The 15347-nt window shown below is 40.7% G+C and overlaps 1 protein-coding gene across 40 annotated transcripts in view; it reads left to right on the forward strand.

The window, feature by feature from the left end:
- The window catches only part of RIMS1 (regulating synaptic membrane exocytosis 1), a 507196-nt gene that overhangs the window by 227985 nt on the left and 263864 nt on the right, over window positions 1–15347 (forward strand). For all 40 annotated transcript variants that reach the window (XM_073336446.1, XM_073336400.1, XM_073336430.1 and 37 more), the window contains one exon: window positions 6754–7625. In XM_073336446.1, the coding sequence (XP_073192547.1) occupies window positions 6754–7625 (872 nt within the window). The remainder of the gene's footprint in view (window positions 1–6753; window positions 7626–15347) is intronic.

Here is a 15347-nt window from a genome sequence, read left to right on the forward strand (position 1 = left end):
ATGAAAGATGGAGTTGTCTTGGCCAGTTAAGTCTGACTCTTATTAGAGAAAAGGAAACAGGAGAGAATTAAGAAAGGGAAGAAATAGGGTGGGGAAAGAAAATGACACATGAGGAAGGGGATGAATGGCATAAACCCAAGTCTCACATCCCAGGTGTCATTCAGGATTAGCTAAAAGTGTTGGAGATGGTGATGTCATCTGAGTCCCCTTCTCTGGCTCAGTCTTTTCAGGATATCTCTCAGGATCAAAACAACAAAAGTCAAAGGGTGTCAAGGTGGGTCCCAGGTGAGGGTGGCAGCCATGCTAGTAAACTTGCTCCTTCCAGTCCCTGTACCACCCTGCTCCCATTCAGTGACCCTCAGATAAACAATGTCCAAGAAGGGGTTGAAGCCTCAGCCTATAAACATTAACTGATCAAAACACATTTTGGTGATTTCAACTATAAACTCCCCCCAGAATCTTTTAGCTCATTGTCATATTAAACCCTTGACTTTACCAGGAGCCTTGAAAACCCCTCTTCACAGTTTTTAACCTAAACAATTCAGTTTTTAGCAGTTTATTATCTTCAACTTTTGCTGACTTTCATAAGCAAAATTTGTGTAATTGGCTGAGTTGGACTTCTGTTCTCTTGGACAACGTAGAGTTTAGGCCTCTGCACAACATCCCCTCTCCTAAGGGCCAAATGCACTTAATATTGGGTTGGTTCATAAATGACATTTAGAAGACAAAACCCTTATTTAATTTTAAGCATATAGAACAAAAAAAAAAAAGATGTACTGAGCTATTATTTTAAGGTTTGCAAATTCTGTGTCCCAGATTAAGATTCACAAATCTTATTTAGTTAGGTGTTGCAAAAATTACAGTTAGTCCTTCCAGATGTTAAAGCTAAGACCTTACAAATCACTTCATTTATAGATAAACCAAATGCCAAACTGTGGTTATTTGTATGTTCCTAAGATGCTTAGAAACCAGCTCTTATCACTTCTTTGTCTGTAAGCCCAGAATGAGTAAAGATGAGGGGGGAAAACTCCTTACTTTTTTTTCCTGCTTACACATTTTAAGTTACATATTTATACCAACTATGGCAATTCTATGCACAAGTATTTATCCTTGCTTACTTAGAGAATTTTTTAGAATTTATAGCATTTTTAGCCAGCTTTATTACTTTTTGATAAAAAGAAGCAGGAAGCTAGTGTTCCTTGGATCCACTTTTTCTTTTATGAGCCATTTGTAACATACAAAGGTGGTAAAATTTCACAGGCATTTTTAGTCCATTGCAAATTTTGTCTACCTGTTTCACCACCGTTTGTGAAAACAATGTGGTAATTTACCTCATCACGGGAATCTAACCTGCAACACTAGTACTGTGCTTTCTCCCAAAACAAAAACCCCAAAAATCAACACAAAAATGCAAATAACACATTGCCAAAAATAAACAAAATCAAAAAAATTAGTGCTGCAACAGCCCTTAGTTCAGATGGTTTGACACACAATTCACTGTTCAGGCGAAAGCAACCTTTAAACTGGCATTTTGTTAACGAGGGAGTAAACCATAATGTTTTAGTTTGTTTTAGAAACTTAACCTTGAACGGTTCAAAACACTTCATTTTTACTTTTGCTTTTTTTAAAAGCCTTTACATTAAACAATCAGTTATTACTAATCACAGAAATGACAAACCACAAGGTAAAGAAACAAAATTAGAACAATATATTTGTTGAAAGGTTAAACAAACTAATAAGTTTAAAATAGAGTTATTAAAGCTTCCCTTTTTTAAAACAAGAAAGTTAATTTTGTTTTGCAAGCTTAACATATTCAAGGATTTTAAAATAAATGTTGTATTAAGTAGAAAATAGCAGCAGCATACAATAGAAGTATCCAGATTTTGATATTATTAATCCTCTTGATGCCAATTACACAGTGTAGACCAGGAAAAATGTAAAACTTAAATTTTTTGGTTTGGAGGGGCAGATGACAAGTCCACTATTTGTGATGGGGTGGGGGAGGGAGAAGCGGATATGTGAAGCTCACCCAGGGACACCATATATGTGTTAATTTTGATGGAATAAAAGGGCCCAGAAAGTAAAAGTTGTTAATATGATATTGTTACTCACTGTATAACATTAAACAGTTAAGCGTGGTTTGGGATTTTGAATACAGAGATGTTGGCCTCCTTAGTCCCAGGGCAAACACACTAGAAAATTTATGCCAGTGTTTGGAAATGTATTGATGAGGATACTCAAATGAAAAAGGAGTGAAAAAGAATTGAAAACAAAGCATAAAGCATTTTGAAACTGAAATTCAGTGGTTAGGTAAAACAAACTTAATCAAAACTTAGCAGCATCCCTTTTTCAAAGAGGATATTGGTTAGAGTCTCTTATTTCATCAAGTAATTCTTCTTAGTAGGGAAAAAAGGTTAATTCTGTTGTTTAAGTATGAGTTGACCTCTATGGATGGTGATTACGTTTCCTGCTTTTGACAAAATGAACAGATACAAAAGAGAAGTGAGAAGAGAGAGGAGAGTAAAGGTGGGGGTATATAGGCTTTTTGTTTAAGTTCTTAGGATACAAGGCAGTCAGTCACAGATGGATGCTCTAGGCTGTCAGTTCACCAGCCATAACAGCTGTTGCTCTGGATACTGGCTTGCTTTCCTAGACCAGGACATTGTCTCACTCATCTGGTCAGGTCCCTCTTCTTTGCTGATTTTTGTCAGATTGGGAAGATCTGGATGGGTAGTCTCATATCATTTTGCTGCTGCCATGCTGCTGCCATGTTGGTCTCAGGATTGAGAGAGAAAGTGATAAGACAGGAGGAATATAGTAGGAACAACAGAGTGGGATTTTGTGTATATCCAATTTGCTGTTGGTCCAGTGCTGATGGTCAGGTATCCTCATCAGTGCACTGGTCTAAATGTCCTGATGAACAAGGCTCACCAAAGAATTACAGTTTTTGGAGTAAGGCAGAAGCTGTCAACCTTTCTCTCGGGCAGGGGTTCCCAAACTTGGTTCATGGCTTGTTCAGGGTAAGCCCGTGGCAGGCCTCGAGATGCTTTGTTTACCTGAGAGCTGTGGGAAGTGGTGCGGGCTGGGCCACTGCTTCCTGCAGCTCCCATTGGCTGGGAACGGCGAACCGCGGTCACTGGGAGCTGCATGTGGATGCTCCGGTAAACAAAGCGTCTCGCGGCCTGCCAGGGGCTTACCCTGAACAAGCCGTGAACCAAGTTTGGTAACCCCTGATCTAGGGAATGCCCCAGGAGTCTGTTCTGCCCTTTTTGGCCCCAGTGTCTCTTTTTAGGGGCCCCAAAAAAGGGATGTTAGAGGGAGTAGGCCATCCCTTCGTTATTGTGTCCACTAGTTTAGGTCTAACTTCTGACATACCACTTTTGGTCCATTAATTTCCAGTTTCATTCTTCGCGTCTCTGTTCGTCACAACCTTATCACAGTCCTTATTACATTTATTGCCCTTTTTCTTTGAACTAATCCAGACTTTCAGTCTCTCTTTTGTACCTGTTTCTATCAACATTAATCGTTACAGGTCATTGTAACGTTTTATGAACTTCACCCACTTTCTACCAGCTGAGCTCACAATTGGAGTAGGCCATCCAGATCCAAATTATCACAGCAGATCTATTCTTAAATGCTTTTAAACATTGATCGAATTAATAAATGTTCCTTGGAGCTGACAGTAATTCTGTGGTTTACATCAAATATCTCTGCTTCCAAGAAGGCTTGTGCTATCTAATCATACTTTTTATGTTTTTTGGAAGACCCAACAGCTTGAGATGTTATCTTAGTACACATGCATAGAGAGACAGTAGCAACAATGGGGTGGAGCTAGGGTGTGAAAGTGAGCCTTGAGGTCTCTGAAGAGGACCATAGAGTCATAGCAGGTTAGGCCGCTAGTCCTTGCAAGGGTATCCCCTCAGTCATTTAGGGGAGAAGCCCCAGTATCACCTCCTAGGTGTGCCTGTCCTCTGCTCCCACCCCTCCCCATCAAGATTTGAGATGGGGGGCAGTGGGAAGAGTACTTTGTCTTTTCTGATGTCTGCTGAACCAACATTCTAAGCCCTGTTTATCTGCTAAGGGGAGAGATAATTGTCATATGGTAAGCAGTGAGGGAAGATGAGAGAATTATGTTGGAGTTAGTGTCAGGAAAAGGAGTGAAGTAGGATGTTAAAGATAATATATAATTGGACTGTAAAGCAGTTGGTGAACACTGTCGATTTAGAGGAAGGAAAAAGGGGAGAAGTTAGTAAAGATAGGAATCATATGGTTATATATAATTTACACTTTCTAATAAGAGAAAAATACATAGAAAGCAAGGGGGCAGATGGGAATATAATAGGACTAAATTGTTAAAGGTTATGACATTTTAAAATGTTGCCTTTCTTTTAGTATTTGTGTCTGAGTTATCCTGTTAAAGCTTGGAAGAAGTCAGTGGGACTATTTGTCAGTAAGTAGATGGAAGTAAGGATTGTGGAATGAAACACGTGGGTACCCGTCTTGAAGACTTTATAGTCTCTTTTATTATATGCCTATAAAGCATCATGAATATTTTGAGTGCCATACGTATAATATATCATAAATCATCCTGATCATCATTCCCTTCAAGCATGCCATGTCTTGTGATATAGCAGGGACAGAGGGCAGCAGGAGAGCGATAGATGGGAGGTATATAAGCCCCAGGATGATCAGAGCCTTATTCCCTGTGGACTGAGGAGTGATTACTACAGATTAATTAGAGCACTTGGAGCCAATTAAGGCTAGAGACCTAATAAAAACCCCAGGAGAGCTGACTGTAGTTTGGAGGAGTACTGTTGTTGTCCAGAGGATCAGAGTACCAGGGGAAGGGAAACCCTGCTCAAACAAAGCAGAGGGACTCCCCAGGTGCAGAGGACCGAGAAAAACCCTGTCCAAGGGGAGAGAGTGCAGGAAGCCCAAGAATAGGGGAAAGAGGTGGCGTCCTGACCCATCGCATGAAAGGAAAGCATGGGACCCCCATAATAGCGTCGGCCATTTGCCACAGTCTTGTACTAGTTCTTTCCTCTTCTTGAGGTGGTGGTCTGTAGCGGGGTGACGACTCACTGGCATGGCGCCTCCTGCTGGTTGTCCCAGAAATTAGCTTTTTCCAGCCTGGAGCACCCTCTGCAGGCCAGTGTCTTGCCTGTCATTGGTCCTGTGTCCCTCCTGGACCCCGCAGCCCTTTACCCGGGGTTTCTGCCTCAGACTCTCCGATATGTTTTGCCACACTCTGGGTTTTCCCTCCTAGGGGAACCCCCAACCCTCTAACCCCATTTTGCCTCAGTGGCTACTGCCAGTCATCATCTAGCCCCCACTCACTGGGGCAGACTGCAGTCTGTAATGGCCACTCATCATTGGCAAGGGGGTTACGACCTGCTGCCTATGCCTATCCTCGGGCTGCCCCTCTGCAGCCCCAGTATCTCTGTAGGTCTTCACCAAGGCCTGCAGCCTGGGGTTTTGCCAGGCTGGAGCTCCCAGGCTCCCTCGCCCTATTCCCCAGCACTGCTCCATCTCAGGTTCCTTGCTTCCAGGCAGCTAGCTCTTCCCACTCCAGGGCTAGAGTGAGACTCCTCCAGCTTCTGGCCTCCTCTTTTAAGGGCCAGCTGGGCCCTGATTGGAGCGTGGCCCCAGCTGTGGCTGCTTCTCCAATCAGCCTAGCTGTTCCCCAGCCGCAGTCCTCTCCAGGGCTACTTTAACCCCTTCAGGGCTGGAGCGGGGTGACCACTCTGCTACATGGTCCCAGGACAGATTTATTGGGTATTCACATAAACTTTTCAGACACAGACTCTCCGATATGTTTTCCAAAGTATGCATCCTGGATTTATATAGGATACAGTAAAAAAATGGTAAATCTATTATGATTGGGAGATCCGAGAAGAAATACATTTGAATCAGAAATCCAACTCCAGTTTGCCAAGTGAAGAAGGACTAGGATTGAAAGATCCTCAAAATAAAAAAACATAATTTTCAGGCAGTTTCATTTTGTTGTACATTCGGGCTGTATATAAAGTAATGCATTAAAATGTGTTGTACTTTCCCATTACCAAAAATGGAAATTCCACTAATCCAAAAGGCCTATTTTGATGTTCTTAATCTGTAGATTTATGTGAAATGGTTACTTATTTTCTTTAGGGTTAAGTAAAATAAAGCAAGATAGATCAAATATTGTCTTTGGATAGACTCCTTCTGTTGACCTTCTTCACATATGCATATTGATTCTCTTTATGTCACTGCATATATGAAAGATCTCCCATTTCATCGTGTTTACATATATAATACTGTTGTGATTGAAATGGGATGTGGATAGGTGGTCATGCCAGACCATCCCGCATAGCTGCTGACTTAAAAAAATGGTAAGAAAAATATGCCATCACACTATTATCCTGCTGCAATTCCAGCAATGATGCATTTGGTTTTTAATTTTTTTGTAAATGGTTGCTTTGTTTGTTCAGCCATGTTATATTAACATTCTTTATGAGTTTATGCATCAGTTATAGGTTATAGAATGTATAACTTTATAGTTTTCACTCTGGGAATAATTTCCTCTTGGAAAGGGAAGGAAACAATGTTGAAAAGACAAGTTGTTAGTAGGTGAAATATCTTTCTATGTTCTTTTCCACAGCTTACTTAGCTTTTTCTAACCTACAGTTTAGACAGATTCAGTACCCTTTGGCTCCACTGTTTGCTTTTTTTATGATTAGAGTTGTCACACTGTTTTACTTCTTTCCATGGTAGGAAGAAGACAGCATTGATTTCAGAACAAAATGGAAAACTAGGTCTAAAAAGTGAGCGTAAACGTGTGCCAAAGTCTTCACTTCAACAAGGACAAGCAGACGACAGGGAACGTAAAGAAAGGCATGAAAGCAGAAGGCTGGAGAAAGGAAGGTCACAGGACTACCCAGACTTGCCAGAAAAACCCGAGGAAGGCAAGGTAGCTGATGAGGAAAAACAAAGGAAAGAAGATGAGTATCACACTCGGTATAGGAGTGACCCAAATCTGGCAAGGTATCCTGTGAAGCCACATCCTGAGGAACAACAGATGCGTATGCATGCAAAAGTTTCTAAAGCACGGCATGAAAGAAGACACAGTGATGTGGCTTTGGCACATACAGAAGTGGAGGAAGCAGAGGTACCTGAGAATAAATTAGGAAAACGCTCACAGTTACAGGGAGCTCAGGACAGAAAATCTCTTATGGAAACTCAGAGATCATACTCTATTGAAAGACCAGGTGATGTAAGAATTTCTGTTTCTAAACAATTAGCTAATCATAGTCCACCAACTCCCAGACATAGTCCAGTTCCTACAGAACACCTAGAATCCAAGAACCATGATTCCTTTAAAAAACAAAGTCGCCTTGATCCTAGTTCTGCTATTCTCATGCGAAAAGCAAAGCGGGAGAAAATGGAGACCATGCTGAGGAATGATTCCCTTAGTTCTGACCAGTCAGAATCAGTGCGGCCTTCCCCTCCAAAGCCTCATAGATCAAAAAGAGGTGGAAAGAAAAGGCAGATGTCGGTCAGTAGCTCAGAAGAAGAAGGGGCATCAACACCAGAATATACTAGCTGTGAAGATGTGGAAATAGAAAGTGAAAGTGTCAGTGAAAAAGGTAAGAGCTTTACATATATTATATACATGTTGTGTGTGAAAAACATTTTGTACATATTCTGCTGTCACCTTCATCTTTCTCTTGTTTCCCCCTTACTTTTTTCTCTCATAGCATTTTCACCTGGGAGAGGTTGAATATACCCATTGAATTGGGTGTATAATTTTTTTCTTTTGCATTCTGAGTTGAGATAGTCCTAAGTTAACATCAGCTAGTGTTTTTCTCCTTCCTTCCCTCTCCTCTTTCATGTAACAATTACAAGTTGAGGGCTTTTGGTTTATACTCTTCTCTGCGGTTTCTGCTCCCCTTTACTTACCACTTCATCTTATTTTTCAAAATGTGAAACGGTTTTCAGTGAATGAAACAAATGGCATGAAAAATTAGTTTCACAAACATTCAGAACTCATCATAATAAAATGTCAGATCTTCACAAAACATCTTGGTTAATCTCAGAGTAAGAATAAACAAAATTCTATTAACTTTAATAAAATATCAAGAATCTGCCATAATACACTGTCAAAAGTGATAAAATATTTATGGGTGGAGATATTATTTAGGGGAGAAATAAGGGGTCTGCCAAATTTTGTCTCTTTAGTGAATATGCTCCAGAACTAAACAAAAAATGTTTTCATCCTGTCATTTCAATTTTCCTTTATCTACTTATGGTAACACTGAGCACTACTAAGCAATACATTTTGTGTTTTTTAATAAAGTGTTTCTGCTTGGGTAAAAAATTTACACAAGTAGAAATGCATGAATGATGAACTAGTAGTAGTAGGAATAATCAAAAAAGGCTGTGACAAAGTGCTGACTCCATCTCTTTGTTACCACAACTTGTCTTTAAATGGCATTAATGGGACTCTGTGAGGATCTCTAGAGGTAGTATTTGGCTTTTTAGACTGCTTAATTATTTATTTTTGTCATTTTGAAGTTGCCTGTGGGTGTTTTACAGTCACAATGTCAATGGGTTGTCTGCATTGACTTTATGTCTTGACTTTGTTTCCTGAACACATGCTTGATTCCAGTGTGTTAATCTGTACCTCTGTTTGTGTGTGTTTACCTGACATGCTTTTCCTTCTGATATCCCTCACATGCTCATTTTATGGAGATAAAACAGGACACCCTTCCATCCTTCACCTTTCATAATGCCGTTTGTTTTTCTGCATTAAATACTTGCCATTTGCCTTTTTAATCAGTTATAGATCATATTTTCCCCAATGTCCGAGTCTCAGGCAGGAGTTAAAGAAAATATGCAGGCTAATCATGGTATATATGTTTAGAAGCTATATCTTTGGGATTATGTGGTTTTAGTTACCTTTTCCCCCCACATTAAGTAAAGAAAGAAGGATTATGTAAAGTATTATATACATGAAAAACTTTAAACTTGTAATTATGCATAAGATTTTATAACTTCTGGAAAAATAAGACAAGCATTGTAATGTTGTTGCAGCTGTGTTGGTCCCAGGATATTAGAGAGACAAGGTGGGTGAGGTGATATATTTTATTGAACCAACTTCTGTTGGTGAGAGACAAACTTTTGAGCTGCACAGAGCTCTTCCTCAGATCTGGGAAAGGTACTCAGAGTATCACGGCTAAAAAAAGGTCAAACAGATAGTTTAGCAATAGTAGTTAGCATATATTCTTGAACGGTACCTTAAAATATGTGCTAAATTTATGCTAAGCCATCTGATTGACCTTTTATTTGGCTGTGACGCTCAGAATACATTTCCGAGACCTGAGGAAGAGCTCTGCATAGCTCGAAAGGTTGTCTCTTTCACCGACAGAAGTTGGTCCAATAAAAGATATTACCTCACCCACTTGGTCTCACAACCATTATAACATATTCAGTAAGGCAAAATCATGTAGGTCTTCAGTAGGGGAAGTCCGGGAATAAGGTGGTGTGATGATTGAATTGCCTCAAAACTGGAGAATCTTTAATGTTAACTGAATGTAATTTATGGCTTTTCAGCATGGTGATAAGTGCCATAATTAAAATACAAAATGGTTTCACCTATAGGAATCTACAGTCAATCAAGTGATTCATATCACATGCAAGTATTGACTCAAGTCACTTAAACAGATTGTTAGCAATGGAAATAAAAAATACAAGCAAATTAATCTGTCAATATAATTAATTTGTTCAAAAATTATACTTTTTTTTTTTTTAAGTGGGGGCAGGATTAGAGAGGAAGGGAGTAGGGAAAGGGAAAAAAATGAAAGAGGTGTGAATAGTCACAACTTATCACCTGGCTTTTTATTATCAGCAAGATAGGTTTTCTAGGCATAGTGGCAGATGTTAGTCTTCAAAAGGGATTTGAAGGAGGATGAGAAAGTAGCTGTTTGGATTTTATCAGGGAGATTTTTTCCATGCATAAACGGCAAGGTCAGAGAAAGCATGAAGGTGTTTAAGGTAGAAGCTGACAAGTAGGTGGTAAGGGCTGGGAATTCTACCAGAGTGAGGCAGGTGTCACAATAGCTTACTAGATCAGCTTGGTAGAGTGGGGGCCTTAAAAGAGCTTATATTTGATGCAGAGGTGAAGAGGGAGCCAGTGGAGGGACCCAAAAAGGAGATGATGTGATCAGAATGATGAACCAAGAAGCTGATTATAACAGCCGCATTCTGAACGTACTTGAGGAGAGCAAGTAGCAGTTAAGTTCTGTAAAGAGGAGGTTGCCATAGTTAAAGCATGAAATGATGATGGCTTGGAGAAGAGCTTTTGTTGTGTAGACAGAGAAGAAAATCCAGCTTATAGAGATGTGTAAGAAAAAGCAGCAAGATTTAGCAATGGTCTGCATATATGATTCCGGTGATAGGACTGAGTCAAAGATGGACACAGAGTTCGTGGCCTATGTGACTGGAAGGATGGTGGTGTTGTCCACAGGGACAGGGAAAGGAAGGGTAGAGGAGGGCTGTGGGGGCAGATCAAGAGCTCAGTTTTGGCTATGTTGTGTTTAGGATGATGACTGGACATCTATAAAAGATGTCAGAAAGAGAGATACTATATTGGATGAAGGAGGAGAAAGCTTTTCAGTAAAGAGAGAGGTAAATTTGTGAATCATCAGCAAAGGAATGATTGTTAAAGCTGTTCTTGTGGAGAAGAGCCTCTAAAAGCAGGGTGCAGAAGGAGAAAATGAAGAGGCCAAAGACAATTCCAGCAATAGCTGAAGAATACTTTTGCTTGTTCATTGAATTTTATGAAGTGTGTGTTACACTTGATGCATCCACCAAAAACTGATTTGTATTATTGGACATTATATGTGCCTATTCACCATATTTAATCTGATGTTTGTCCATGTTCAAGGATTCTACTTCTAAAAATATGAAAAATGTGTCATATCACTTTATAAATAAAAGTGAAGAGGCAAAAAAAGTTACGTCCCTTTTACTTATTTAAAAAATAATTGATCATGAATAAAAATAAAAAAATAAAAAATAAATAAAAATGGGTTCAAGCTGCAAACTTTGCATCAGGACCAAACTTCCCCCAAGCTCCAGATTCAAAGTTTTGGTTCCATCAATTATAAATTATAAAGAGAAGTGCCAGACAGATGTAGAAAGAAGTAGATATGGATTCAAGTACTCTCAAAAGTAAGGGGTCTTTAAGTCATTGGTTTTAGCTTGTCTTTAACATTGACTCTTCCAGAGAGGGAATCTTCAGTTATTGGTGCATCATGAGATTTTTAAATATGTGTATGCACACACGCGCATGCATGCGTGCGCACACACACACACACTCTTGAGTATTAATTTCTGTTCGATAGAATATGTTTGTTAAATCAATTCCCTCAAAGCTGGATTTCTGAAGTGATGCTTAAATAAAGCAATTAAACCCTTTCACTTAAAAGTCAGTGATAAATTTATATTATTAGTTTTGCTGTTATCTTAACAAATTTTCAAACAAATTCTCTGGACGGACCTTATGGTGAGTCCTCAGGCAGGGCCCTTAGAAGTTTGTGGCACTTCAAGGCCAGTTTATTTGCAAAGGTTAAAAATGTCTGAAGCGTTACTAACAGGCCCTCTAGCTTTCCAAACCCCGTATTGCTATGACAATGTATCCATTGTTACATTTGGGATTAACACCAAACTGTGTAGCATTGGGAACATTGGGAACCCTTTTCTTTCAAAGAGTCATAATCATAATTATTGGAAATCTATCAATAGCAAAATGATAAAACTGTTATAGGAAAACTCATGGACCATATTTACGTGAGTGTAAATCTGGAATAACACTCCAGAATTAATTTGTATTAGTGTAACTGAGATCAGAATCTGGGGCTGACGAACCCCAGGACAGAATTTTACCAACCTTTCCTCTAGCATTTGCTCAAAAGCTGGGAGAGAAATTGCATATTTGGCCTCCTAAGGAGATTAGTTGTAAAGCTTGGGTTTGTAAATCAAAAATGCTCTGGACTCCATCACCTCATATAAATATGAGTTCAATAAGTAATCTGGATCCAAAATAATACAAGCAGGGATATAAAAGTATAACAAATCATGCAAATAAAACCTAGAGCTTGAATGGCCTTACAAATAAAAACCAAGCTATTAAAGTTAATGCAAACAAGAAATGAATGCCAACATAAATAAATCATCTCCTGAGCGAGAGTACATGTAAGCACGTTGAACGTGTAATCATGATAGTCTTTTGTACTCTCCTTTAAATGTTTGTGAAAAAAATTAAAACAGAATGACAATAAGACGAGTACTGTATTTGCAAAATATCTGGGAGAGATGTGAAATAGAGGAAGGAAGCTAGTGATCTGATGTTAATATTTTGACAAACATTTTCCCCTGTTAAAAACCAAGTGTTTAGTGTGTTTGCTTACAGAAGAGCTGTGAGGAACCGAGGAATCATTTTACCATTTAAAAGAGAAAAGGCTTCCTTGCAATCGTAAGAAGCAGGCAGTATCACTTGACAAACACATTAAGCCAGCCTTTGCTAGAAATATTTATACTTTGTTCTTGAAAACTAACCCATAAGTATATTGATTCTGAACAATGGTCAAGTTGTGTAATTTGAAGACGGGACGGAGATAAGCACTTTGCAGAGAGAGTGGCGATATCGTCCTTGGGGACATATTTTGAAAATACCTGCCATTTGGGGGGATTTTGATTCATTCCAAAGCACCCCCAAACTTTAGAAGTATTTTTAATAATTTAGGAGTAAGTCGTTTTTGGAAAGAATTTTTAATAATGTCCAGAGAAGTCATCCCAACTTATTGTCAGTTTGTTGGCAGAATTTTTAAAAGGAAATCACTGGAGACAGCCTAGAATAAGAAAAGAAAGCAATGAGTACTTGGGAATGTTCTGAGACTCAAAAACACAAGGCTTTTTTCCTTGTTACAGTGTTCAACAAACTGAAAGAAAGAGAGTGGTTGAGAAGGCTGTTAATTTGTTTCAGGCAAATGTAGTGCGTGTTAATTGGACTGATAGCAAAAAAGATCTGATAGATTTATTTTCCCCCCTTAAACCTTTTGAATCCAGTATGAGAAGAGTGTGTGTGTAAGTGTACATAGATTCCCATAATAGGCCAAACATAAATTAAACGCTGTCCTGAGGTTGGAGGTTCCACGACCACCACTCCCAAGAGAAGGAGGCGGATGGTGGTGGTCGGGGACTCTCTTTTCAGGGGGACTGAGTCATCTATCTGCCACCCTGACCGGGAAAACAGAGAAGCCTGCTGCTTGCCAGGGGCTAAGATTTGCGATGTGACGGAGAGACTGCTGAGACTCATCAAGCCCTCGGATAGCTACCCCTTCCTGCTTCTCCAAGTGGGCACAAAAGATACTGCCAAGAATGACCTTGAGCAGATCACTGCGGACTACGTGGCTCTGGGAAGAAGGATAAAGGAGTTTGAGGCGCAAGTGGTGTCCTCGTCCATCCTCCCCATGGAAGGAAAAGGCCGGGGTGGAGACCGTCGAATCGTGGAAGTCAACGAATGGCTACGCAGGTGGTGTCAGAGAGAAGGCTATGGATTCTTTGACCATGGCATGGTGTTCCATGAAGGAGGAGTGCTGGGCAGAGACGGGCTCCACCTAACGAAGAGAGGGAAGAGCATCTTTGCGAGCAGGCTGGCTAACCTAGTGAGGAGGGCTTTAAACTAGGTTCACTGGGGGAAGGAGACCAAAGCCCTGAGGTAAGTGGGAAAGTGGGATGCCGGGAGGAAGCACAGGCAAGAACGTCTGTGGGGGGAGGGCTCCTGCCTCATACTGAGAATGAGGGGTGATCAGCAGGTTATCTCAAGTGCTTATATACAAATGCACAAAGTCTTGGAAACAAACAGGGAGAACTGGAGGTCGTGGTGAAGTCAAGGAATTATGATGTGATTGGAATAACAGAGACTTGGTGGGATAACTCACATGACTGGAGTACTGTCATGGATGGTTATAAACTGTTCAGGAAGGACAGGCAGGGCAGAAAAGGTGGGGGAGTAGCAATGTATGCAAGGGAGCAGTATGACTGCTCAGAGCTCCGGTATGAAACTGCAGAAAAACCTGAGTGTCTCTGGATTAAGTTTAGAAGTGTGAGCAACAAGAGTGATGTAGTGGTGGGAGTCTGCTATAGACCACCGGACCAGGGGGATGAGGTGGATGAGGCTTTCTTCTGGCAACTCGCAGAAGGCACTAGATCGCACGTCCTGGTTCTCATGGGTGACTTTAATCATCCTGATATCTGCTGGGAGAGCAATACAGCGGTGCACAGACAATCCAGGAAGTTTTTGGAAAGCGTAAGGGACAATTTCCTGGTGCAAGTGCTGGCAGAGCCAACTAGGGGGGGAGCTTTTCTTGACCTGCTGCTCACAAACCGGGAAGAATTAGTGGGGGAAGCCAAAGTCGATGGGAGTCTGGGAGGCAGTGACCTTGAGTTGGTCGAGTTCAGGATCCTGACACAGGGAAGAAAGGTATGCAGTAGAATATGGACCCTGGACTTCAGGAAAGCAGACTTCGACTCCCTCAGGGAACTGATGGATAGGATCCCCTGGGGGAATAACATGAGGGGGAAAGGAGTCCAGGAGAGCTCGCTGTATTTCAAAGAATCCCTATTGAGGTTACAGGGACAAACCGTCCCGATGTGTCGAAAGAATAGTAAATATGGTAGGTGACCAGCTTGGCTTAACAGTGAAATTCTTGTGGATCTTAAACATAAAAAAGAAGCTTACAAGAAGTGGAAGATTGGACAAATGACCAGGGAAGAGTATAAAAATATTGCTCGGGCATGTAGGAATGAAATCAGGAGGGCCAAATCACACCTGGAGCTGCAGCTAGCAAGAGATGTTAAGAGTAACAAGAAGGTTTCTTCAGGTATGTTGGCAACAAGAAGAAAGCCAAGGAAAGTGTGGGCCCCTTACTGAATGAGGGAGGCAACCTAGTGACAGAGGATGTGGAAAAAGCTAATGTACTCAATGCTTTTTTTGCCTCTGTCTTCACGAACAAGGTCAGCTCCCAGACTGCTGCGCTGGGCAACACAGCATGGCGAGTAGGTGGCCAGCCCTCTGTGGAGAAAGAAGTGGTTAGGAACTATTTAGAAAAGCTGGACGTGCACAAGTCCATGGAGCCGGATGCGTTGCATCTGAGAGTGCTAAAGGAGTTGGTGGCTGTGATTGCAGAGCCATTGGCCATTATCTTTGAAAACTCATGGCAATCGAGGGAAGTCCCGGACGACTGGAAAAAGGCTAATGTAGTGCCAATCTTTAAAAAAGGGAAGAAGGAGGATCCTGGGAACTA

Source organism: Lepidochelys kempii, chromosome 3 (assembly GCF_965140285.1).
Source record: "Lepidochelys kempii isolate rLepKem1 chromosome 3, rLepKem1.hap1, whole genome shotgun sequence".
In the NCBI taxonomy this organism is placed as follows: domain Eukaryota; kingdom Metazoa; phylum Chordata; order Testudines; family Cheloniidae; genus Lepidochelys; species Lepidochelys kempii.